General features: G+C 43.8%; 1 protein-coding gene across 18 annotated transcripts in view; it reads right to left on the bottom strand.

Annotated features, from left to right (window-relative positions):
• The window catches only part of RIMS1 (regulating synaptic membrane exocytosis 1), a 146,135-nt gene that overhangs the window by 2,789 nt on the left and 115,859 nt on the right, over positions 1–27,487 (bottom strand). For all 18 annotated transcript variants that reach the window (XM_044421657.1, XM_044421656.1, XM_044421661.1 and 15 more), the window contains 4 exons: positions 12,807–12,948; positions 10,795–10,907; positions 1,787–1,888; positions 324–463 (listed from right to left, as the gene is read on the bottom strand). In XM_044421657.1, coding sequence (XP_044277592.1) covers positions 324–463; positions 1,787–1,888; positions 10,795–10,907; positions 12,807–12,948 — 497 coding nt within the window. The remainder of the gene's footprint in view (positions 1–323; positions 464–1,786; positions 1,889–10,794; positions 10,908–12,806; positions 12,949–27,487) is intronic.

The following is a 27,487-nucleotide window of genomic DNA, read 5'->3' as shown; positions in this document are numbered from 1 at the left end:
CATAGGCCCGATAGTGGGCTCTCAAGTGTGTTCGGTCAGATTCATCAGTGATTTCCTCCACCTACGCTCTAGCCATCTCCCAACCTGCTTCATCGCCCTCAATTCAGGAGTATACCAAGGGGAAGAGCGGGCTCTGCCCGGTGGGAGAGGGCGCTTAGGAGCGATTGTGTCTACAGCCCTGGTCATCTCCCCATTCCACAGTTCAACCAGAGCCTCGACAGGATTTCAGCTGCTTTAATACCAGAAACTACCAAACCATGAAATAATTACTGAATGAATTGCTAAGTAATTAGCGAAGTATTTACTAAAAAATAATTACTGACCTGAAGAACTTTCCCATGTGGACTTTCATCAAAAACCAGTGTCTGCTGGTATAAAGGATCAAGGGTTTTCCGGGCAATCCTTGTCTTCTTCTTGGCTATACAAGCTCCATTTTCCAGCAGGTACACTTTGACATACGGAGCTGTGAATTATAACTTGTATCAGTCCTTAAGTCATAAATGAATGACTCCCTTATTTGAAAGAGATTTATATAAGATTGATGGGCTATGTACATTTTCTGAAAGCCAGAATGTAGATTGGCACAAGTTGCCTACTGCTAATTGCTTTAATTGTGCAGTATTTTTTTAAGCTTGATAAAAATGTGACAATAAATGGATGGAAAGCTTAGGAAGGAGGTCTTCTTATGAATGTACATTAAGCAAAAAATAATGCAGGTGGTAAACTATTCTGCTCACTGCAGAGCTATCTGGAAATGGTGATTTTCATTATACCAGTGATTATGTTAATGAATTTTTGAGCTACAAATTACAATTTACTGACTTAAGTGTTAGTGTGTCACTAAAGAACTGGGTTGTTTAGCGTTCATCAGATTTGTCACTGGTTTCCTTTCCTTTTGTCCTGCATACTTCTTAGTCATGCAATTTAAAACCCTTTATGGTGCCCACACTGCAAAGTAAAAGTCTTTCTAAATTTCAGCCATAACCCTTTGGAGTCTATTCTATTATCTGTTTTATAGTACAATCCTAAACTTCCTACTCAGAAGTATGAACCATTGAGTTCAATGAGGTAGACTAAAGCATTGCAGCCTTAGATGCTTCAAAAAATGGAAACGTGATATTCTTTTCAGCACAATTTATATTTATTAAGTGCATAGCCTACTTCATGCTTGGGACATGTAGCAAAACAGATAAACATATCAAAAGTATGTTGCCACATACTCCTGCACTCACGCCCAGAATACATTTAAGGCCATTTGATGTTTTCATCTTTTTGCCATGCACCGTAAGTATCAAGGAGGCCACGCTAAACATTTCCAGTCAGTTTGAGATTGTGGCAGAACAAACCACAGTGTTTGGCTTGTGAGGATGCAGCCATTTGGGGTAAAACTCCATTCTTCTCAGAGTTGTCTTTGCAGGACCGGAGTACCAGGCACATCTTCCAAGCCATGTGCCTTCTAAGTGGATCTAGCCATTGCTTTCTTGAACGTAAGATGTGGAGTCTACAGTAGAGTGGTGTCCTCCTACCCTACTGCATCTACTTTAATTTCCAGGAAATGAGAACTGGCAGTGCGTCGCTAAGGGCAGATGCACCTTCAGTGATGCCCAACTCAAGAAGAGAGAAAGGGCAGTAATTAATTGCTTGTAAGATAAGAAAGGCAAATACAGTTAAAAGACTGGAGACGCTTCTGGCATCAAAGCTGCAGCATCACAACGAACTGGAGAAATGTACTGAACCTCATCACATTACACATTTTCCTGTGCTTCACCCGGCAGACTTTCCTTACCTGGAGTAGATTTAGAACCAGGCTTCTGTGTTAGGCCTCGGGCTCTAATGACTTCTACTTCTAACTGGCCTTTCTTATCCACCATTCCAATCTGAATATCACCTAAAATAGAACAAGGTGGCATGATTATCCTTTTAATCAGCACAACAACGATCATAGATATTTTTGCAACAAGATCCAATAGTTTTATGGATTTCCCTGAATTTTGCTGGTTATTAATTAATTAATCATCCCAGAATTCCTGCACCATCGGTTTGCTTTTTAAATCTTTATTTTGGAAATACTTACTGCATTTTAACTCAGCAACACTATCCACCTTTTATGGGATGCTGTTTAGAATAGTTCACATATGTCAACAACTCATGACTTCATTAAGCCATGGGTTCTTGCCTTACCTTGAACTAACCCATGCTTTGGCTGCCAGACATTTGAAAAACTGCTGATTTTTTGGTGAATTCTTAGGCTGTTTGGTTCATGTTGAGTTTGGCTGTTCTTTCTCTGTATTGCAAACGCCTTTGGAGCACTGTAATACTGGCATTTGGGCATTTTGCACTGCTCTTGCCTGCCACCTCTGTTGCCTGGTGGAGCAAGCTATCAGCAGACCAAAGATCTGGGTTCTCATGTAAAGTCTGTCCATGGTTTAAACCACCCTAAGTTTACAATCTAACAATAAACTATGAACTTTCCTTGTAGGTTGTTTATTGTTAACAATCCAAAGTTAACTCCTAGTACTGTTTGCTTATATTTGCATAATTCAACAACTCCAAATATAGGTTGTTATTGCATGTAATAATCAGATATAAATCAACAAATAAATATCAAGCAAATACATTGGAATAATCAGAAACTGTAAAAGGAATAATGAAGGTCCTGGTTCTAAAGATAGCTGGCTTAGCTAACTAGAAAAGCACAGACATGTTTAATCTTTGGCTCTCAAAGACCCCAAGGGGAGTTGGGCAATATCAGAGCTTCACAGAGCAGCTTCTGCTCAGTCCCCTTGGATTTAAATTCTTGAGAGCCAAATGGCACAGTACGTCACTTGCATGGCAAGTAGCTGAGGACTAGGGTTGGTGTTGCCTAGTGCAACACTTGAGCCTGCACTTAGATCGTGATCCCCAAGGCAAAGAAGGAAGGCCCTTCTCTTTTGCTACCCCCAGGCCTTTCAGGATTTCAAAAAGCAACATGGGCAGGTGTCATCTTTCCATCCAGGTGCACACTGGTCCCTGTCCAGATTGTGGCCATGAGCTCTTACACCAAAGGAAAACACAGTCAAGTGCTACATAAGTAACGCAATGCGATGTGCATAGTTTGGCTCTGAACTGAGAGGGCTCTAAGCAGAGCAGTCCCAGCCGTGCTTTCTGGGCAAAAGCTTCTTACGAGGAGAGCTGCTCTTACATTTCGACAAACCGCCAGAACCTTTGGGAGATGAGCTGGGCAGCCAAGAGGGCCCACGCGCTTGGTGGCACAGCCCCCTGGCCTTCCCCCAGCCCAATGCCGCGAGAGGAAGCACCGGGCGAGGCCGAGTTCCTGGTGGGCAGGCTCAAAGACACTGGCAATCATGGAGCAAGGGGCAACAGCAGCAGCCTGCCCCGGCAGTGCTCTTCATAGGGCACGATCATCGCAAATACGCTAAAAAGATTGGATGACGAGGCTGGCGTCAGCCGTGGCGGGCCGCCCATTTGTCGCCCCCTGCCAGATGCTGAGGCCAGGGCTGTTTACCAGTAGACACTCCGAGAGCCTGCCCTGGCTGCAGCGTGCGAAGCAAGGAAAGCCCCACTTGTGCACAGGTCATGGTGGCAGGCAGGCTATGCTTGCCACTGCCGTGCTGCATCGCACGCTTTTGAGGCCAGCTTCCCCGGGAGGGCCTTACCCTAAAAGGCGGCCTAGGGATGTTTACATAGGGACTCGACCTGCTTGCCTGTGACCTCCAGCTTGATCTAGTTCTTTTTTTATCACTTGGAAGTTAGTCTAGTGAGTTCATTAGAGTTCCCTTCAAACAAAAAATATTTAAGACTGTGTTCCTAGCTTTTTCTAACAACAGATCCCCGTGAAATAAACTTGTAGATTTCAAAACATGAATTACACAGCTGGCCATGGGAGGCGTCTGATGTTTGGCCTTCTGGATCTGTATTTGGCAGCAGGCAGCTGGGAGTGTTCTTGCATTATTTTGCAACTGAGTTCCACTTGCAAGAAAGAAATCCCAGTATGTCTGGTTTCAGGACAGGACAGGACGTCAAGGGCCAGGGAGAGCTGCAGCATCAAGGTCAGAGATATCAGCCAGGTCTTTTCTGAAAAGGCAACATGCTGCTTCAGACATGGAGGCCCCCCAGCCAAAGCCAATCCACGGGGAAATTCCCTCAACCATGTGCTAGGAGTGCACATGGTGTTTATTTAAATCTAATATTTGCTGTGTAACAGGCATCAGCAGGGGGCACCACAGCACACTTGTTTCCATTTAGAAAAACGATTCTTGTCTCAGGTATAATAGAAGTCTTCTAAAATGTCTCTTTTTAAGGGAAAATGCCTCTGTCAGTTTTCTAGGTTAAAATCTGCCCCGAGACTATTAAAAAAAGGCAAGTTGCTTACCTGTAACTGTCATCTTTGAGTGGTCATCCATGCATTTACACATTATGGGTGATGCGCCTGGGCAGTGCCTGCTGCTGGGAAGATTTAGTAGCTGTAATAGTTTTTGGCGGGAACTCTGCACCCCCCGCCCCCGTAGTATGAATGGTCGGAGTGCCCACCCTTTCCCCAGTCAGCTGAAGACCATCCGTTCATCTCCAAATGGAGACAGCCAGTATTGAATCCGGCTCATAAAAGGAAAAAGGATACATATCTATATAAGTTCACATATTCATAAATGTGTGTGTGTGTGTATGTGTACACATACCGAGTGTGGTTGGTGGGCGAGTTGTGTGAATGCACGGATGACCACTTGAAGAACAACAGTTACAGGTAAGCAACCTGCTTTTCTTCATCGTGGTCTCTGTGCATCACACATTATGGGTGATTAACAAGCTTACCACACCTGGAGGTGGGACAGTGTTGTCACTGGAAAACTGTGGAGAGGACAGCGTGGCCGAAGGAGCAGTCCTGTCTGGCCTTGACATCCGAGCAGTAGTGCTTAGTGAAGGTGCACAGAGTAGACCATGGGGCCAGTTTGCAGATATCTTGCAAGGGGATGCCCACATGAGGCAGAAGAAGCAGCAACAGCTGTTGTGAAGTGTTCTTTAGGAGTAATAGTTAAGTCCATTTTTGAAAGGCGGTAAGCCAAGCCAATCACCTCAATGATTCATTTCGAAAGTCTCTGGGTGCTAACAGGAGTTCCTTTGTCGTGTTTTGAGTATTTGACAAAGAGTCATTTGGTTTTTCTAAATGACTCAGTTCGGGGTCAATAAAAGGCTAAACAATGCCGGACACCCAGGCTATGTAGGGAGTGCACAGTTGGTGTTGACGGAGTGGGAAAATAAGCCAGTAGCACAATGTCCTGATTCAAGTGAAAAGGAGTTGCAACCTTGGCAGAAAGGTTGGATCGGTGTGCAGGACCACTTTCTCCGTGTGGAAGTTGAGGTATGGAGGGTTGACACGAAGGGCACACAGTTCATTGGCTCTAAGAAAGCTGTTTTCCAAGACAGAAGGCGGAGATCAGTTGTTGCTAATGGTTCAAATGGAGGCTTCATGAGAGGCTGCAGAATGACAGAGAGGCTCCACGTCAGGACTACTGATCAGATTGGTGGCTGAAGGTTTTGTAATCCACATAGAAATCGATGCAAAGATAATGCAAGAATACAGACGAACCTCCAATGCATCCTCGATGATGCGAGATAGCTGCAATATACACCTTAATGGAAGAAGGTTTAAGACCCCCATGGTGCAACAATAGTAGAAATTGTAGGATGTTCTCGATGGCAGCAGATTGGGGTAGAAATCGGTTGGCGGCAGCAAAGGAGGTGAATCACTTCCATTTGGCACTATAGGAGTGCCGTGTGGTCAGTTGTAGTGCAGACTAGAGAATAAACTGTATGTCAGGGTGAAAGTTGGTCGGGTACGAGGATGATGTTGGTAACGATGTTGATACTGGGGGCAATATTGGTGTGGAAAGCTCTGATGCTGCCCATACAGTTGTAGAAGTAGGTGTCAATCCTGAAGAAGGTGCATACATCGAATCCAAAGAACTGTCGGTATTGATGCAAGAGAAACAGTGAATGGACGAGCCAAGCAATGGGATTTAGAGAGTGGAGGTCTGGATGTTGTAAGGCACTGTATTCCTGAGTGAGAAGATGAGGAACTTAAGGTAGGCGAAGAAATTTGTTGTGTGCCAGTTAGAGAAGAGAGGGGAACCAGGACTGACAGGGCCACCAAGGGGTGATGAGAATTCTGTGAATTCTCTTGTCAGATTTTGGCTGTGGTCCTTGTTATTAGCTGTATCGGTGGGAATGTGTAGAAGAATTTGTTCTCCTATAAGACCATGAGTGCACCCCTGATCAAATCCAGGCCAATGCCCACTCGGGAGCAGTATGTCCTGCAGACAGAGCTGTCGTGAGTCACAAACAAGTCTATGTCTGGTGTCCCCCAGAGTTGAAACAGATGTGGACAAACTTGTCAATCCAGTTCCCACTCATGCATCATTGACATGTGTTTGCTGAGGGAGTCGGCTTCCTTGTTGTGGGTGTCTGTGAGATGGATAGCTTGAGGAGTAATCCTGTGAGCCATGCACCAGTTCCACATGCGAAGGGCAAAGTGTGCCAATGGTACCGACTTCATACTTTCCTGTTTGTATATGTAAAAGATGGTCATAACATTGTCCAATGCTATCTGGACCGTGTGATCTTGTAGGATGGTTTGGAAGGAATGTAGTGCTTTGAAGACTTCCAGCAATTCCAGGTAGTTGAATCAATTGACATGATGTCCCGCCGTGTTCAGCTGCTACCTGGAAAGCTGCATTGCCTCCCCGATGAAACGGCAGGCCAGCTCCCTTTGCTGGTCCAGGAGGAATGCAGCAAGGGACTCAATCTTCTGCCAGAGAAAGAATTGATAACGGGCCGTGGTGGCCTTGTAGTTGGAGACCTGAAGACTGAGTCCCATTGTGGCATAGATGTGGTGAGGCATCATGTCAATCTTTCTGCCCTCCTTATCAGCCGGGGTTTTGAGTGTTCTTTGCTTTGTCTTCCTTGGGAGGATTCGATAACCATCGAATTTGGCTGAAGGTGTTTGAGGAGGAACAGAATGTCTTGCTCCTGAACCTTGTACATTCCCTCCAGCTGCCTGGAGGTGGGATGTGGGTGGTTCAGAAGCTGCCAAGTATCAGTCATCACCTGCTGAAGAGTGGTGGTGAAAGGCAGAGCAATAGATGATGAGTCCTCTTTATGAACGATGTCGTAAATGTTGTCCTGGTAGGAATCTATTCACTGTTGTATGTCTATCTCCAGTGATTTGGTCATCCGGGAGAGTAGCTCAGAGAAGGTGCCCTGCGAGTCTCCAGGAGATCCAGGACCTTGGGTGGAAATGACAGCATCAGGAGATGTGGAGGCTTGTTGGGAATCCTCCGAGTCCAAATCCGAGATGTAAGGCGGACTGTATGAGGACCCATCAGGAGACGTTGGTGGACGGGTGAGTGCTGCAGCAGAAGTTGACAGGGCGTCCCTCGACACCGAGTGAGGGGTGCAATGATGGGGATGCATTGGTGGCCATGGGCAGTATCCATATGGGGGATAGTAATCCCATGGATAAGGCCGGTCAGAGCAGTCAGGATTGGATTCCCCGTACGGCAGGGGAACCCAGTACCATGAAGGTTGTGATGCAGAAAGCTGGGGTGGTAAGAGGAATGACGGGTGTTGAGGTGCCCTCAGAGATCCCTCTGGAGATGACTGAGCCATGAGCATAGGAGTCGGCGATCTTGCAGGTGGACGTTCTGGTCCCATCTGGGGGGGAGATTCATGGATTTCTCCATCAGAGATAGAACTTCTCACCAGAGGATTGGGACTGGAGTGCGGCGAAGTTGTAATCCGCAGAGGTGACGATGGAAGGGTCACCTGCATAGTAGACTGGTGGCTTGGAGTTTCGGCTGAAACTGAGATTGGGACCGAGATTGGTGTGGCATTCGGCTCCAAGCAAGGCACCTTGTTATGTTTTTTATGCCAGCGCTCCGATTTGTCAGGTCTGTCCTCCTTAGGATGCTTAGGCTTCGATTAATCCTCGAACCTGGCATGCTTCCTTTTCTCCTTATGCTTGTGGGAAGGAGAAGTGGAGGAGTGCTTTCCAGCCTTGCCAACAGGACTCCCTTCAGATGGACGAGCAGGGATGGATTTCAACATTCCAGAAGCTGCAGAAGAGCTGGTCTCAGCTGAGACCTGCTTCATGGTGACCAGTGCTTGGTCCCATAACATTTTTTGCAGCCTATTCTCACGGTTTTTGTGAGCCTGCCTGGTGAACGATTGGCAGTGGCTGCATTTATCAGTCCTGTGCCCTTCTCTAAGGCACAGAAGACACAGATCGTGAGGGGCAGTGGGAGACATCTTGGCTCCACACTGAGAGCACTTACAGAAGGCCGCCCGCTATGCCACTGAGGAAGAAATAGAGGAGACCAGCAAACGGAGCGAGTTTGTGGAAGAGAAGGACAATAGAAGGGAGTGTGTGTGTATTTGGAGAGGGTTAAGGGGGAGGGGAGAGAACAAGAAAATTAAGGGTAGGGGTTCGGTAAGGGGCGAACTGGAATAAAGACTGTAAGTTGTGAAGTGGACAAATAATAGAAAGCGACAAGATTTAAGAGATTACGATCAAGAAGTTCAAGTGGAGAGCAAAAAAGGCCTGAGGCATGGCGAACGGCAGCCGCAAGCAGACTGGGGAAAGGGCGGGCACTCCGACCATTTATACTATGGGGCAGGAAGTGTGGAGTTCCTGCCAAAAACCTTTAAAGCTATTAAATCTTCTTGACAACAGGCACTGAGCAGGTGGTGCACCCATAATGTGTGATGCACGGAGACCACGATGAAGAATTAAAGGCAGCGATAGGTGGAAATAAAATGTCATTCAGCAAGTCTACTTTTCTTCTTTTTTATTTCCCCAAAGCCATTTAGGAACTGAATGTCGAAATGCATTGTCTACAGATCAGTGATTTTAGACATGATCTTAACTGTTTTCTATGAATTTATAACAAGTTATATAGTTTCATGTTGATAGCATGGGTTGCAATTGAAGTAATGCACCGGACTGTCTAAAGCAGAAGTGGGCAACCTATGTCCATACACCATCTTTCACCGTTGGCTGTGCCAGCTAGCACTGATGGGAGTCCCAGACGAAGTATCTGGAAGAGCACAAGTTCCACATCTCTGGTCTAAAGGAGCCCCAATCTTCCATGAACAGAAGGGGAACACTTGGCCCAAGCTGTGTGTTTTTAAAGTGTGTTGTCAATTGCCTAACTTTTATGAACAGATGGGATAAAAATGTTCTAAATCAGTAAGATAAAACAGGAGATGAAGAAGAAAATTGTGAAGCCCAGAGTGGTTAAGCAATCTGGCATACAGGCAGAAACTTAAAGGGAACTCAAGACAGCAATATTGGTTCAAATAAAACATCTAAAGGCTGCTGTCATGGAATTAGCTCATTCTCCAGGGCCAAAAGTTCAAGGACATCAATACACTATGCTTCATGGAACTGATGCCCTACATGGAAGCATCTTGGGACAATTCAGCCACTACCCTGATTTCTCAGCTGCTGATCTCTGGAACAATGGCTGTTTAGTTTTTAAGAAACAGAGACTGCATTACTTTACCATGTGGTGCTTCTCTTTTTAAGTCTCTGCAAATATACAGTAGAAAATGAAGAGGTGAAATTATAACAAACTTCATTTTTTATTACTGGCAGCAGCTCAGCAAGGTTTCATACTAGTGTCTTTTCCAGGCCTTCCTGGAGATGCCAAGGACTACATCTGGAACCTTCTGAAGGATCTGTTACCACAGATTAAATGCTTCCAATTAACTCAAAGTGGCTTACAACTCATAAACATCAGACCACAAAGCAACTGAGTGAAAGTCAGTCATCATAAAACAGAATTGAATAACCCAACATAATAACAGTAGCCACAGAAATTATAACCCCTACTGCAAAAATATGGTAAATATAAACCCCAGCTGATTCCAAAAAAGCCAGGTTTGCAAAGCCAGGTTTTGCATGATAGAATCTCAATGTTGGGGCTGCCTGGGTCTCCCTCAGGTGCCATTCATGACTTTGCCATCACTACTGAGAATGCCATGCTCCTCGTGGGCACCACCCCGCCGCGGTGGGTCTGATTTGCACAATCGCAGGGTGGTTAACCACCCACAGAGGCTTCTTAACCGCTCTGGGTGTGCTGCCACATGCCAGTATGGTTAGCATAGTTACCCTTAGCAGTGTGGCTTGTTGTGTCATGAGAGCCTACAGCAACAAGCAACCGTGGCTTGGACTGCATGCAGCACTGAGCATGCAATGTGAAGGAGGTTGGTTCCTCCAGCGTGTGACTAGTGCACATCGTGGGATGAAAATCCAGCATGGTTTACTTCCCTAGCTGCAGTCCTGTGACCTGGATTAGAGCAGGCTCACAGAGCTGGATCTCAGTGTTGAACGGAGTACATGAGGATGCATTTTGTCCCTGCTGCTTTTGCTTCTGTCCCCACCCTTCACTGAAATGTGCCTCTACTCCCCACCCCCCGAATTTCTGCAGAATTGCATTAGGTCTTTGTGCTGAAAGAGGCTCCTCACTCCTGAGCCAGGGGGTGCCTTTGCTTTTGGATTTTAATGGCTGTTTAAAGTCTCTTCATATTAGAGCTGATTTTCCCATTTTAGAAGTAGTTGTTGCTCATTTTGTTACAGCTTACTACATAAATCTATAGTGTGCACACCACACCTCTGGTAAATGTCCATGTTTGTCATCATGGGAGCATGTGAATGAGGATGGGCAAGAACAGTACCATGCTGCAGAATCACGATCAGGGCCTTATATGTCTGGTCAACAAAAAGAACTCTACTCTTACCCATGGCAGGAGTTGCTAAGGTCTGTCGTCCTACAAGTTGGGCAGGTCCAAGCCCATCGAGGAAATCACTAAACTGACTGTCAGCCCCCAGTCGAACTCCAGGAAATATTAGACTGTAGTAAAACAAACAGAGCAAAACAGAAAGGGTTCTTAGTGGTTTATTATTCTTTCAGAAAGCTCTTGTGTTCCCAATTACACAGGCACGAAAAGTATACAAAATGAAGAAACATGCATTGTTCCTTAACAGATCCAAAACTATACCTTTGTTCTACAGTGGATGGAATAATATGCCTTCATTCCATAGCAGATCCATCATTGTGTCTTCACTGATTTAAGCAATGCTTGGAGAGAGTGCCAGTAAAGTGCAGTCTTTCATTATGAAGTTGAAAAATACCGGAATGTATTGTCTAGTATGCGATACAGTCTGCCTCTAACCTGCAGTAAGTGGCGGAGATTTCCCACATTGGGAGCGACATCCCCATGCGATTGAACACACTTCATGAATACTTTGAGTGCTGCAGTTCTGAGAGGACGAAGCAAGGCAAGGTTGGCCCAGGAGCTGAAGGGGGCAGCCAGCAAGGGCACCCCACCCCTCCCTCGAAGCGCACTAAGTTCCAGGCCAGGTGGGCTATTCTGGCACATGAGCAGAAAAGCTCACAAGTGCCTCTTTACCTTTGGCAGCAAAAGCACAATGGGAAAATGTTCACTGAAATTTTCTGCCCTTTCATGACAAGCCACAATCTGATGTGGCCACCCCACCGCCTCAGGCTAGAGCCAGCCACCCTGCAGGAAAGGCCAGCCACTTGTTTGGGAAAGGGGGCCACCAAATATGTGTGGCATCGTCAGGTTGGGCCACCCTGTCCCTCTGGGGCAGCACTGCAGTAATTGCTTTTTTAAACAGACAAGTTGCTTGCTGGTCCATGTCCTTGCTTTGTTCTGTACTGATACACACTTGAGGCTTGAACATGAAACAGATGTGATGCTGAGCACCACTGCCATTTTTCTGCCCAATTAATCACTTTATTATTCATCTATTTTTACCTCATCTTTCTACCAAATTTGGCACTCAAAGTGGCTTAATATAACTGGCATAATTTGAATATTATTTTCATAGATGTTACAGATGATTCTGGATGATTTCTTCAAACTGGACTAATTACAGGTATAACTTTGCTAAAATCTCAAAAGACATTCACAGATGAAGAATCATTCAACATATCATACAGCTTAATGAAGGTTTTGTCTTCATGAGGATTGCTGTCCTGATCCTGAATCAGATTCAGCTTGCTAGTGACTGCTCCATACAGAAGTTCAACTTTTGCCAAATATGTGCCTCAGTGTAGCCCTGAAAACTCCAGCAAAAACCCTGAGCATTCAGGGGTTTAAGACAAAATTATGGCACCTGACATTATATGATTCTCCCTCCTCCAAAAAAAAAGCCCTCATGAATATGTTAACTTTCTTATCATATCATAAATGCTAACATTTCAAAATGGCAATTTCTGCTCAAATTCTATTCCTTCAACCAGGCCTTTTCTTGAACTCTGTGTCAGCCAAGGCTTTCCAGGGCTCCGTTTTTTTTTTTTTTTTTAATATCAGGAGAATCCAAAGCGATTGCCCCAACACATACGCAAAACACAGTTTCTTCACAGTCCCCTCCCACACGCCTCGCAATCCATTTCTCTGGAATATGTTGGCAGGGCTCTTAGGTTAGGGCTCTTGGCATTTGGTCTGCTCTTTTCTCTCTAAGTTGCATAGACTTAATTGCTGCTACCTTTATCTCCCTCTCCTCCCTTCTCAAAAAGTGCTTATCCACCGTGCAACCTCACAGCTGGGTCATCTCCGCACTCCAACCCAGCTGCAGTGAGAACAGAAAGCAGCATCCAGAGTGGGACTGCTCAGCCACTGAGCTCTGGGCTGCCCCAGTAGCCCTGGAGTCAGTAGAGCCCCCTTCCCCACCGCCCATTTGCCCAGCAAATGGAAAGGGCCCAGCTACAGGAGTTGGCACTTACTTCCCCTCTGAACTGTAACTGTTGATGCTTCCATCAGTTGATTCGCGACTTGGTTGCCGGACCATACGGCTCCTCATTTCTGCTGCCATACCCGTTTCTGTGCTCCTCTGTATCGTGCTTTTTAGTTTCTTGTTGCCCGTCTCTAAAAGAAAGCAGAAAGAATAGCAATAATAACGATGATGGTGGTGTGAATGATGGAGAATTGACAGGGAATTCAAATCTAAAAATATTATTGATCATTCACATGGCTGGACAAAAACTGCAACCCTATACATAATTAACTGGCAGCAAGTTCCACTGAAGATAATAGCACTTACTTCCAAGCTGACATGCATAGGAGGCTCTGTGCATGCCGGCCACTCTGAAGAATGGTGATCCCATTCTCCCATTCACTTCTCTGCCCCATTTAAGAGCAAGCAAACACTAGTGCTATTGTGCTACTAACTGTCTTGATCTTCCTCAAGATGTGTGTTTTTTGGTCCATCTTGCTGGCTTATTTATTCTACTGAAGTGTCTATGTGAGAGTGCACGCAACAATCCATGGCTCACTCTTTTCACAGCTGCACATGCTGTTATAAAGATTGTAGATCCCACGCTGGACTTGTCAGAGCAGCCAACCGTGCACAGTCTGCGTGTACACAGTTTATAAGAGGTGCATATAGCATTTGTGTGATGCTCCATCCACTGAAAGTAATGGCAAGACCAGGGTTAGTTTTCAAAGAGTTGTCTTGCCACCATAATCTTCTGTGCTGAGTCATAAAATAGATCAACACTTTTCAAGCTGAATACCGGTAAATCTGGAATACTGCTGCTTCCATCTCCTCAGTGGAAAGTTCAGCAGTGGTGGAGACGCTTCCCTGAAAGATAGCTTGCTCAACACTGCGGATCTCAGGAGCACAGAATGTTACCCTTTCGTGGGCCAGACCATCGGCCATGTGGCCCAATATTGGCCAGCAGCAATGGCTGTCCACAGTTTCAGGTAGGATTCTTCCCCAGCGCTACCTGAAGATGTCACAGATTGAGCATGGGCCCTTCTGTGTGCAAGAACCTGCTCTGCACTACAGACCCTTCCTGTAATGTGCAGCCACAGAGAAGTGCTGGGTGTGATATAAGAAGCTCTCTCCATTTTGTGGTGAAGTTCAGCAGGTCTAATCAGTGCCCTGCATCAAGACGGTATGCTGTGTAAATCTTTGCAGCATACAGAGATTCCATGGTTGAGGTTCAGGATTCCCCTGTGGAAACCGAGAAGAAAAGGTTTCTGGAAGATAGGGAACTCGGCCAACATTCTTTCCTAAGCACCCAGCTGGGCAGTCAGAGCTATGTTTCTTGGTGGCAACTCCTAAGGTGGTTTGCTGAAGGACTAGCAGCCTCTGCCACCAAGCGCTGCTGTTTGCCGCTACTGCTGCAAAGCAGCAGCATAGGAACTATCAGGCACAGGGCGGAGTGGCTGGTGTGCAGCAGGCCCAAACCTGCATGGTGCTGAGCTAAGTCTCCATTGTGCTACCTTTCCCTCCTCCAGGCCACTTAGCAGCACTCAGCAGCAGCTGCAGCTGACAGCCCTCCAGCAAGCCACCCAATGGGCCCCTGGTGATGACTCGGCCTTTTAGTTGCTGTGACGCAAGCAGAAGGCATCCTGTGAAAACCAAAAGGGCAAAATGGAGGATGGGACTCTCTGGAATTAACCCATTTGACCCTCACAGACACTTTGTGAGGTATGCTAGAGAGACAGGAACTATCCCAAGTCCATACAGAAGAACACTTCAGGTGTGATTCTCGACTCATGTCGACACTATCCAGGGCACCGCACAGGCTTTTTGTAGGCTCCTCAGATGCACAGGAATCACACCCTCTGCTCTGCATCCCTTTCTGTTCCTCACTCACAGAAAGAGCAGACAGACATGTTGCACACAGGTAGCCGTTGTCTCAGTGTGTGCGAAGGGATCAAGGGATGCGGATGTCTTCCATTCTGGCAAAGGTTCCCTTGAATCCAATCAGCAGTTGAGTCAAGCCATTTGAAAACAAATCCATTAGTTGAACACCTCAACAGGTGTTCATCAGTTGAATACCTTAACAGCATTCTTAAACTCAGGAATTCTGCAGATAGCAAATATAAACACCCAGCATACATACGTTTAATATGATTTCCACAGGGAAAGGCAACAACAACAATGGGTTAGTAAAATTGATTTTCATTCACTTGTTTTGATGACAGATATGTGAAAGGTCATTTTAAAAAGGACATTTTAATGTTTCCCCATCTGAGCATGTCATTATCAGCATAGACATAATCCCGTCGATCCACAGAATGAACCTGTTGATCTGGGTTTTGTTTCCTTTTATGCATAATGTTTGCATGGTAAGTCCCAGGTCCAGCCATATTACAAAATTGTCTAATGGCTTTAAAAGCATCTGCCAAGTATAAGAACACCAATCTTTTCCACCACGTCATGACTCAAAATATTACTTTGCCCATCAAAGTTCCCTCTTCATATGAACATGAAAGTGTGCCCACAGTATTGCTGTAAAATGCTTGAGATGTTAAAATTCAAGAACTGAAAGATGCAGAGCCAACTGCAAGGGCATCAAGATCAAATCAGCATCATGAATTTTCACCTTAGTACTTCTGTAGGCTGGTGAAATTGGTATAGCGTGAGAGTCTAGAATAAATTATAAAAACAGATAAGGAATCTGTAACATTCATAAATTTATACTCAAACCAAACCAAGATTGTGTATCTACTCAGTCATGTATGTTGAGCACAGGACTTAAATGGGATTATGGCTGAAACCCGGATTTGTCTTCCAGACCTTTGATCATACCAGTACCTTATCCACATACAACAGGGGACCACAACTGGATTCTAGTTTTAGAATATCATTGTTCCATATTCAATAAATGTAAGTCCAGCACTCTACCAAAAGTAATTAGACATTTCTGCTATATGCTATATGAAGCTGACCCTTGAACACATGCTTGTAGCACATACCCACACACGGACACAGGGGGTGGGGGTGGGGGACAGGAGGAGGCAGAGCCCTCCTAAGAGTGGTGTAAGTCCTGACATTGTGCCCCCAATGACACAAATAAAGAAAAAGCCTGGTGCGGTAGGCAAGGCTGCTCGGTATTCTATCAGTGCATCAATTTTCATTAGTGCTTAGACATTTTTATTTTCTAATGCAAGTCTGGCTACTATGGTAATCACATGTCAAAAATATTGTATCTTCTTATTGGCTCATTAAATAGACAGATGTAAAAATGTATGTAAAAGGTAGGCAACATTCATCATATCCTGATTAGTTTGATCTGTCACCCTCATTTCTGGGATGTCTGCACATGAGTGCAATCACACACACACACACACACACACACACACACAAAGTCAGGATCCACTGAGCCAAGTGCTGCATGTATGGAGTTGGGCTAAAAATGCTACACTTTTGAAAACAGACTGGCAGGTTCCTTTAACAAATGTTGAGGATAATTTATACAGGAGTTCTTATTAATACAAATAAGTACTAGCACATGGATACAGAAAAATAGTGAATTAAATATCTAAAGGTAAAGGATAAAATGGGGATGTACGTATTCCATTGGCAATTTTTTAAGTTGGTCAATTCGCAGACATCCAATTCAAAGCTTTCATACTATAATTAAAAGTTCCAGAAGAGGGAAAAAAATGTACTTTTTGCATAAGTTGAAAAAGGATTATAACAACACTTTATCTTTCCTTGCATAAAAGACAGTTTAAACTAAAAATATGCTGCTACAACATATGAAGGTCTATTGCCAGGCATGCATGCATGTGTGCACGCACACACACACACGGTTTTGCCAAAGTATCAAGTAAGCATTTCTGACTACGTATCAGTTTTAGCAAGAAAATGCTTATTTGAAAAGCATTCCTATCTTGAGCACAATGATTTGGTATATGTATTGCTTTGGAAACAATTCTACAAGTAAAATTAAAACGCAACCCAGGAGATACATTCTCTGTCCCCCAAGTGTCGATTTTTAGGCCACCAGTGGAGATGAATCAGGTGCCAGGTTCTGAATGTCAATATTAGTTTAAATCATAATCAAAATGTTGGGGAACAAATCACCAGCAATCATAGAATAAGACATCAATGCGAATTGAGGGATTGATTCATAAAGTCATACTCTTTTTCAGGAAGTGAAATATTATCTTTTTTGATATGTTGGTGTGTCAGATACAGAGATTCACATAGTTTATCTTGCTCTTGACCTGGGCTTGTACCACTTAGAATGAGGAAGCTGTCCATCTCATGCTTGATGCTTTTCTATTGATTGACAACCTATAACAATCCAAAGACAAGGATGGAATAGTCCAAGAGCATGGGTTGCTGGAGCAGCCGGTGATGCGCTGGCCCTGCAGCAGTGCTGTCAGGGGAGGAGCTGTGCACTGTCATCATTCGTATTGCTCTGAGTGGCTTTAACCAACGCGGAGACCTTTGCTCCCTCTCGCCCACTTTTCCATGGGAAGAACGGCTGTGTGTGGAGACCAGTTTTCACCAGGTTGGATAGTTAGCTATTTAATTTTTTAATGGTACTTTTCAATGTACACCTACAGAGTTCCATAGGTGTAATTAATAATGCATTTTCTATTAAATTACCTGTATGATTGGTCCTTCAGAGCTGTGCACAGCAGGATATCTTTGTAGTTCTACAAGGAGGAGAGACTAGGGCTAGGGATATAAGTGGTACGTTATCAGGCTAAGAGTAGCAGTTTTCATGGTTACTTTTGCTTCCTTCCTCTGAATGGCTTTTGCCCCTCTTTCTCTCGTTTGGCTTTGTTCAGTCAGAAAGTTTCTTCCTCCCCATCCACCACTGTTCCTCCTGACAGCTCTAAAACACTCTAAAAATATACACAAATTTAAAAGCTGGAGTGGAAATTTGGACCAATTTAAGGTCTGCAAAGTCAGCGGAGGGGAAATGTGTGCATCTGTCAGGGATCTTGAGGGTCTGGGCTGTTCTAGGGCTCCAAGTGGTGGCCACTCACATCCGTATTCAGAGAATTAGTCCCATACACTGATAGAGCTCTCACAGCTTTCTCACAGAGGAGTAAAGTTGGAAGGGGCCAGAAGGCCATCAGGTTCAACCTCCTGCTATTGCAGGACACTAAGTTACACCATCCCATTCAGATACCTGTCCAGATGTGCTTTTGAATGCCTCCAGAATGATGGGGAAGGTATCCCCAAAACTTTTTGATGAATGCCAGCTGGGAGTTCTGGGGGACGAACTATATAAAAGTAGGCTCTTTGCTCCAGAAGTAGTCTCAGCATCACCATCTTTTTGTTAGTACTTGCACCTTGCCTGAGCCAGATCCTGCCTTGCTTTCCTGCCTCAGCTAGGCAGGTTCTCCTGTAGCTGTGGGTCTGTTCCTGCATCTGGTTCCTGCCTTGCTGTGCATCTCATCTTCTGTGTTACCTCAGCAACGCAGGTCTTCCTGTGAACTGTGTTCAGCTCCTGCGTCTTGCATGGCCCACGCTGTGCATCTTGCTTTGCTGTGCATCCTGCCCAGTTATCCTGTCTCAAGGTACCTGCACCTTTGCTTGACTTCCTTGGCTTGTCCATGACTGTACCCTTGTCCTGCCTGGGTATGTAGTTCTTGCTCCTGACCATGGCCTCTCCTGTGACAATGACTTGGACTTGCCCTTGAACCTTGCCACTGGGCTTTAGACTCTGTCTTGCCTCAACTTCTGTTGCCCTGGCCCTGGTGCTTCTGTTATGGATCCTTTTGCCCATGCCCCAATTCCAGTAGCCAACACAGTGCGTGCTCTGAAAAGGAGCTACTCAGTTGGGTGGGGAAGTTGAAGAGACTGAGAACTGTCAAGTCCAATACTTGAAATGGAGAGAATTACACTGCTAAGTGAGCCATACCTTTTGGCACACCTACTTTTCTCCCTTTGTGTTTTTCAGTTGACACCTTGGCAATTGGCCCTGGCAACTGTGTGTAAATTAGCTATATGTCACCTACCTACTTCATTTCACCTTTCCCTTGGACAGCTGAAACAGACATGAACATTGATCAGGCAAAACTGTATATAGCAGATAGCTGTAAGTGTGCAGTTGTCCATTTGCACAGCTGGCTAAAATAGTAGTGATAATAAATTATTGACCCAATTGCACATTTGCAGCACTGAGTGATAGTTCTTATAAAGTGCTATGTTGGCATTTGTGGGGGAGCAGTCATTGGTCACTTGGCAAAAGCAGAGAGTTTTGCTGCTCTTGCTGTGCAGTTCTGAAGCTGTTCCAGCAGCCTTGTCTGGTTCAGATGACATGGCAACCAATCATGGGCAAGAACAGCCATAAAACAAGCTATGGGTTCTCAGAGTGGCTTATTCATGAAAAATAAGCTACCCTGAAGAAGTGCACTGTTGGGTTGTCATAAAAATGCTACACAGCAAGACTGAATATAAATTGCAATTACAAACTGATCAAGCTCCACTCAAATGGTCCTGAAAACCCCATCAATTTTGCCCGTAATTTTAGTGAAATGGTGTGTAGAATAGAGATTGCAAATGTAACGACATTCAGTATCATACATCGGTCAGTATTTCTTGCCATGTGTCCATAGAGAAACTATTGTGTTGTCAAAAATGTGCTGGTACAGCAATTTCTCTAAAACAGTTTTAACCTGCTGTTCCCTAGATGTGTTGGACTACATCTCCCATCATTCCCACCCAGCATGACTATTGGCCCAATACCAATCCAGTATATCTGGATGGTTCAATACTAGGGAAGGCTACTGCAAAGTAAGAAGGCATGAAATGCAGGCTCTACCTTGATTGGAAGGGATAGGCCCTTCATTTTCACCCTGAACTTCACATGCTCACTGAATGCTGTGAATTTAATATTTAGCTGCATTACAGCTAAGTGGGCCACCACAAAACCACCACAGCTCTGGTTATTATGTGCAGCTTTCACAGCTAAGCATTTAGTGGAAAGTCAAGAATTCTGCAGACATATCCATATACGGAAGACAGAAATACTGGATCCACCCTGTAAGGAATACATTCAAGGTTTAAAAACTTTTGAGAAGATATAGAACCTATTCTAAGAATGCATCAACTAAAAGTTCGGCAGACTTCTGACTCCCTGGGATCCTGTCTATTTTCTCCTGTCTTCCCTTTTCTTTTTCACAACAAGAAGAACAAATTTTTCTTGCATCTAATTACTTTTCCCTATTCTGGGAGACTCTTCAGGTAGATGGCAGGGAATCTTTCTGAAGCTCCACCAGTGGCCAGGGCCAGGTTCTGCAGTGTGCAGGGCCACACAAACTCACCTAGCTCCTGAAGACATACATGCAGTACACACAACACACACACTTCATGCATCCTTTCACAACAAATATTCAGACAGACTCACAAAGATCCCTTTCCTGATGCTCATGAAAATCCCACCCCCAATGCTAGAAAACAGTTGAAATGCTAGTGTGAAGAGATTCCTCAGTAGCCGGCTGCAGTCTCTTAAGTCCTCAGAGGCTAACCATTGAACACCCTGCTGCTAGAACTTTCATGATCAGCCTGAATGTTAAGCTTCCTAGCAGATGTTGGATGATCTTCGCAGGGTGGGGATGGAGGTTAACACTTCCCTTCTCCCCATGCAACATCCTATGCTCTCAGAAGCTTATCAGTTGGACAATCATGGTACACTCCATCAATCTTGATGGTCATCTTTCATACGAAAGATGGCAGACATGCTCTGAGGGCCAACCCTAGAGAGCACAGCTGCTAGAGCAGCTGTGGTTGGCTTGATTTCAATGGCAGCAAGCTTAATTTTGCTGTGCCACTGGCTGGAAACCCAGGGGCCATAGGCCAGCCACCTATGGGCTGGGGTTGCAGGCACATTGTGGGCTGCAGGTTATCCACATGTGGCATAGAGAATCATTACTTGGCTGCAAAAATGCACAAATAAGGGTAGACTGTTTGCACAGTGCAGGAGCTGAAACATTTTACTCCTTGATAAAAATGGCAAGTATGGTAGTCTGAGATCCTTCTTTTGCTTGCTTGTATATGCCTTTATTGTAAAGTAAAATGATTTGCGTGCTTATGCTCTGGTTAAGTGTGATGCTGGATACAAAGAAAATATTAGCCATGATGAAAGTCATATTAAATGCAGATGCTACGTTGCTATGTGAGCAGAGGTCATAAGTTACCATGACGCTTACTCACCCAGTCTACAGATTCCTGACATGGGAATGCTGAGCATGTAGTTTGGGTGATCTGGTTTAAATTATATACTGACAATGCCAAGACACAGAATCCTGTAAGGTTAGTCCTACATATCTGCTCACAATCTTTAAATTGTGCTGTAAAGTTCCTTTCTAAGTTTAAGTGCGCCTACTTTTCAGAGGTCTGATTAATGACAGATGACATGTTTGCACAGGGCTTTGTGAGCCGACTCCTGCCATGGCTGTTTCCAGCAATGCCATCTCCCCCCTTGATGACAGATCCCCAAACTTTTGGAACCTTGGGCACATCTGGGAATTTGAGAAACTGCTGTGAGCTGCTCCACAGTGGATTGTCCGCTCCACAAACCTTATCAGTGGATTGCTATTTGATATCGATCTGTCACATCTATGGATCTTTGGCTGTGTCTTATTCAGTAGAAACTCTCTTCTCCATAATAAGGGTGGTACAATGCAGCTAATGCTTCTTTTAAACATAGATTTTGATAATGTCCAGCAATTGGTTCTTCTGGGGAGGAGATGATTACTCCGATACGCACATTTTGTATTGGAGCAGTCTAACGCTTATAAATTATTCCCCTCTTTCATGAAAATTAATAAATCGAAGGGGAAATTGTTTCATTTTGACAGCTAAATGAGTATTATACAACAGGGAGGAAAAATACTAACTTTCTATATGACAATGGATTACAACTCATGATACATGAAAAGGTGGCATATAGATGCCATCTTCAAATGGATAATTATTTGTCTGCTTGGTCTGCTTTTGTTGAAGCCAATGAATAATTTCTAGAAGTTTGTCTGCATCTTATACAAATCTATGTATGTGTATTTCAAATATGGGGAAAATGAAAAAAGAAAAATGGGTGCCACATTCTGGATTCCTGCTCTTGACTGCAACTCAGAATTAGTGCTGTCTATCCTTGTGCTTTAAGATAACCCATTTTTACAGCTTTATCTCCCACATTCAGAGTATCAGGACTAATTCTTCTCCTCATTCTCTAAAGTGACATGAGCACCAGCATCTGAACTACACATTGCATAGCATTCTACATCCGCTTAGCAAGTATTATGTGAACCAGCACAACTGGGGTCCAGTAGTCTGAAAGGTGCCTTTTTATTAAAGCAGTCCTTTCAAAATTAGATCAACAATATCTCAAGCAACATGGGGAGAGTGCTGGAGGAAGAAGGGGCAAAGGTATGGTTTGGCTGTGCATGCGAGATGGAAATGTAGGAAATAAGTAGCATGGATGGAAATAAGAGATGTTTCAGGAGGCAAGATGTACAGGAGGCAAGGCATTTCTAGGCTGGAAGGCATGTAGTATTGACAGTATCTGTAAAAGTATGTCGGATTGAGTAATCTGCAAGCAGAAGACAATAAATGAACTATGCAACTTGGCAGCCCAATCCTTAAGATGCACACTTTAATCATCAACTGTGATGTAAAAACGAAAAATGTGCTGGAATCTCTAGTTGGTTTTCTCCAAAAAGTAAAACTTCTGGAAGAGAAATTTACCTGTAGCCTTCCCCCTAGTGCTTCATCCCTCCCTCCCTCCTTCCCTCCCAAGATCCTCTTCTTGCACAAGTCTACAGGGTAGAAACAATAGATCTCCATGGCAGGCACTTTTGAACGATAACAAGCAGCTCTTCTAAGGACTTGACCTCTGTCAAATTTAGATGTAGGTGATTAAAATGGTGCCCCCCATGTTAAAGCTGTTGCAAAATGGTCATTTTAATATTTTTGCAGACATCTATTTTTTCTCTTACCCCGTGCAAGGCAGCTTACATAATTCTCCTGATCCTCTCAATCTTATCCTCACAACAACAATCCTGGGACAAAGATGATATGAGAGTCTGTCACCAGTGGGGACTAGAACCCAGATCACCTGAGTCCCGGTCTCACACTCTTAACCACTACACCACCCTGGCTCTCAAGGAAAGAGTGCAAGAAGACCATGCTTATAGGACACACTGTCTAGTTATAAATTGCCATGCTGCCTTTTGACAGATAATTTTCGGGCTGAAACTAGCTTAGGGTAAGATAATGAGTTTGGAAGGGTGCTGACTTGCAGTTGCCAGTGAGTGTTAGACAGGGAAATTATAGAGTAGAAATAAATTAATTTATGGTGTTTTTGAGCGAACAGGCAGGGAACAAAATGGAAATATATCCTATTCTATTTCTTAGCACAGCTGAAAGCCATATGATACCCCCCTTTCCCCTGAAACAACGCAAGTGCAATCTCAGCAGTCACTTTTCTTTTTCAATATATTGATTTAGAATTGAAGCAAAGCCAAACAAGCCCAGTTCTTGCACAAAAGCTTCAATTGCTAAGTGATGGTCCAGAAAGACATATTTCAATCATTTGGAAGATCAGTTAACAATTGGAAACCTGGAATGCCGATATGCTTTGAAAGAAACTGCACTTGATACTTCACTGTTCTTTGAATGCACACTTAAGAATAATGACTTCAATGCTCCAGATACCAGCTATCATGTTGTGAAATATTAGTCCCATCTCTTCATAATTTGCTATATGATTCTTACATTACAGATCAATCCTATAAATGTCTACTCAGAAGTCTTGTTGAGTAAAACTAGGTTTACTTCCAGATAAGTGGATAGAGGATCTGTATTAGTTGTATTTCTTTGTTAAGGTTCAGTTATGAACTTATGCTATAGTACAATGGTGACTTCTTTAGAATAGGTTCCTGAATCTATTTATTCACCATGTCTGTGGGTTCAGATCAATATAGCATACCAATCCTATTTCGCTTGGCATACATTATAATACTTACCAAACATTAGACAAAGGTCTGTGTATAACACAACTTTTGAAATATTCCAAAAGAAAGCAAAGAAAATGCTATTGTGCCTCTTGATAGAGAATAAAGTATGGGCTTTCTACCTTGTGTTTTCAAAGAGCACTTGGTATGAAGCAGTGTCTGGATGGAACGATCAACCAGGTTCACTTTCTATACAACTCCTTGGAAAGGAGGATAATCAACTGATATTTAAGAGAATGTTGGAGGGAAGCTCACAATACTCAGGTCCAAAACACCGAAACTTGTGTGCAACAGCAATGCCTTCCAATTTCTTTTAAAACTCTAGAGCAGGTGCAGGGCCCCTAATATTGATTGCCCCCTACATCTTCTCTAGGCTGGGGTGGAGGACACTGCTACTAGAGAAAGATGGAAATGTGGGAAATAAGAAGCACAAATGGAAATCAGAGATGCTTCCAGAGGCGAGGTGTATAGGAGGCACGGCATTTTTCGGTTGGGAGGCATCAGTTTTATAACTCAGTCACAACTATAAGGAAAAACATGCAATAGATACACAGAGCTTAAGAACAGAGCTATGTAGGAGGCTGCCAACATAAAATTCAAGGAAGTTTGACACACCATTTCCAAATGTTGATGCTCATCACTATCAAATATCTTGAGGAACTATCTGAGCTCATTGCTTACTTAAAGCCACCTCAATTTTATATATTCATTGATTTTTTTTACTGTTGATAGATACAGTGATTCCATATGACAGTAATTTCACATGAGTTAGCACCAGCATTTTCTACCACTTTGATGGGCAACACTAGCATTCATGGTGCACCTGAAGATGAAAGGCCAACCTTGTCCAGTATTCTGTCCACAAAGTGGCCAACCAGATGCCCATGGAGTAGAGATTCATTAAAGAGTGATAAAAGATGAGCACTAGCAACATCCTGCATGGGTGGTAGGGAAGGATGGTAGCTTGTTGGCTGATGCAAGGGGTTCCCAACTGCAGATGTGATTTGAAAAATTTCTGCCTGAAACCCTGAAACTCCACTGGCAGACTGTGTACACAAAGCTGAATTGGTGGGCTGGTGTCCTGGGAATATAAGGCAGCCTCTTATGTTCCTTTGATCTACCAAGTACCCAGGTCTTCATTTAGGTCAACAAGAGCCAAGATTTTGGTTACACCAATTGACCCAACAGTTGATCCAAGCACAGAAAAAGTTATTTTTCCCATATCTCTTAGAGTTCACTCTTAGAGTACTATACATTTATTGTATAGCTGTGATTCCTCACACTTGGGTTTGTAGTGGTTTACATGAAATTGTCATCCTCCAGGATGTCTCCTGAATTTTTCTGCTATTTACACAGCTTTTTATAAAGCAAAGGTAGTCTGGTGCTGGGTTCTATACACTTATGTAGAGAAGCCCACAGTTGTGAAGGTTGGTCTTTTGAAATTTCATTCAGAAGCAGGTGACCCCAAACCTAAGTTGTGCAGAGCAGGGCTGGGGCCATGCAGTTCTGGAGATGTGAAGGGCTTCCCTTCCTCCCTACCCCGCTTCCAGGACACTCAAGGTGAGCTTTCCTCCTTAAAATTCCTCCTGCAGAGTGATTTAAACGAAAATGCCTCCTTCTTCACTTGAATGGCCACTATTCTTTATGGCAAAGGTTCATTTAATTTGAGCCCCATTTCAGCAACAATCATAAAAGGATGATGCTACAAAGAGATCAAGTAAGAAAGCCTTTATTAGGCAATGAAGAATGCACATTATCTCTAAAAATGCCTTTTCCTGCAGCAGTTGACAGAAAGGGATATAATCTTAGAGTACAACTTTTAAAGGGTCTCTCAGCATCACATTCCCTTCACCCATGGGAACTGTGCAATAATGCTAATCCTAAAGTGTTGCTCGTTTTTGCAGTCCAAAATAGCTTCTGCTCTTGGTAACCTCTTTATCTACATGGGTAAATCTAGAGCAGTTTTATAGTTGTTACACAACGAGATCAACTAATGGAAAATAGCAAGGCAGAGGGAGAGAGAGAGAGCGTTAGCTGGAGGGAAGCACTTAAGCCAAAAACCAAGAAGAATACGAGTTTCAATTGTGCCCATTGCAGTGAATAAGATTTAGGAGTGCATAGCTTTGACTGGATCATGCGTTCATGCTTCTTCAAAGCAAGTTTATGTCTGTGTATATTATACCTGGCGAATGCTGCAGAGTAAGTATCACAGTCTCAGAAAAGTAGTGGTTCCCATATACATGAAAAGCACTCCTTTTCAGTGAGGGGAATTCTATCTCAATTTAATTGGACATAACATCAAACTGGACCTACTTCTGAGTAGTCATATACAGGATTTTATTGAAAAAGATTCTGTGCACTTTGGGCTTGGACTGTTGACCAATTCAGGGTGAATCTATATATTTTGAGAGAAACAACTCTATTTTTTTTTCTTGAAATGCAGATATGGTAGTTGAGAGGTAGCACTTAACCTTTATTCTGCCTATTGATTCTCCCTTCCAATGCTTCCTTTGACACTTTTCAAAAGCTTTTCCTCAGCCATGCTCTGAAACTAGAATCGATCCTAGCAAAGAGGAAATGGTTAGGGGGAGGAATATGTGGTGGGGTGTGGATGTTAGGTGCCTTTTCCTCTCACTTGCCAACCCTGCCCTTTAAGGGAAAGGATAAAGTCTACTTTGGCCTATGGGCTTTTTCTACCATGTTCACAAGCTACTTCAGTAATGCCAAGGAACCACATGAATGGACTAGCGATGTGGTCCCTTTTTTCCTGCATTAAATTAGTCCAGCCACCAATATGTCTTTATCCAGGGGGTTTTAGTGTATTTTCAACTTAAGATTTCTCTCATACGTGCAGCAGCAGCAACAACAACTACAACTGACAATGTCAAATGATAGCCCACCCACGACTTGTAAGTAACTGCTTGTCCCAGAAGTAGCAGATAATATGCTTTTGTTACCTATGGAAATACAAAACAGCTTTCTAACAAAAATAGGATATACCTACTAAATGTCCAACCTTGCAGTTCGAAAGCATGCAAATGCAAGTAGATAAAAAGGTACCACTTCGGTGGGAAGGTAACAGTGTTCCGTGCACCTCAGTGTTTCGTCATGCCGGCCACATGACCACGGAGACTGTCTGCGGACAAACGCTGGCTCCCTCGGCTAGGAAACGGAGATGAGCACCGCCCCCTAGAGTCAGGCATGACTGGACTTAATGTCAAGGGGAAACCTTTACCTTTACCTTACTAAATGTCCAGGGGATGGGGAGAGGAGGGGAAAACCAAGAGAGATACAGATGATTTCCTTGCCATCTCTAATCACCATAAAATATTATGGTTGCCCACATATTTGTAGATATATGTATGTGAGGACACAGGCACACACACTCACATGTAATCTTAAATTATTAAAACTGTACCAAGTTTGTAATCCTGTGTTCAGTTGTACTCATTCCTGTACCATTAATTCATCAACAGGCCTATTATAAAGGGCAATCAGCATGGTATTTTGAAGTCACTAAGCTTGCAGCTTGAGAATATGGCACTGACATGATGTAATTGCTTTGTAAAGCAGCTTCAATAAATTCAAGAATCAAAAAAGTTCTTCACTTAAGCAGCATAGTTGAGTTGCAGAGATAATTAGGGCCTGAGTTTCATAATCATGTTATGGAATGAAGTCAAAAGACTCA

This window comes from Varanus komodoensis, unplaced genomic scaffold, assembly GCF_004798865.1.
Source record: "Varanus komodoensis strain SLA01 unplaced genomic scaffold, ASM479886v1 scaffold12, whole genome shotgun sequence".
Taxonomy (NCBI): domain Eukaryota; kingdom Metazoa; phylum Chordata; class Lepidosauria; order Squamata; family Varanidae; genus Varanus; species Varanus komodoensis.
Note: the sequence above shows the minus strand (reverse complement) of the source record. Positions and strands in the feature narration are given on the sequence as shown.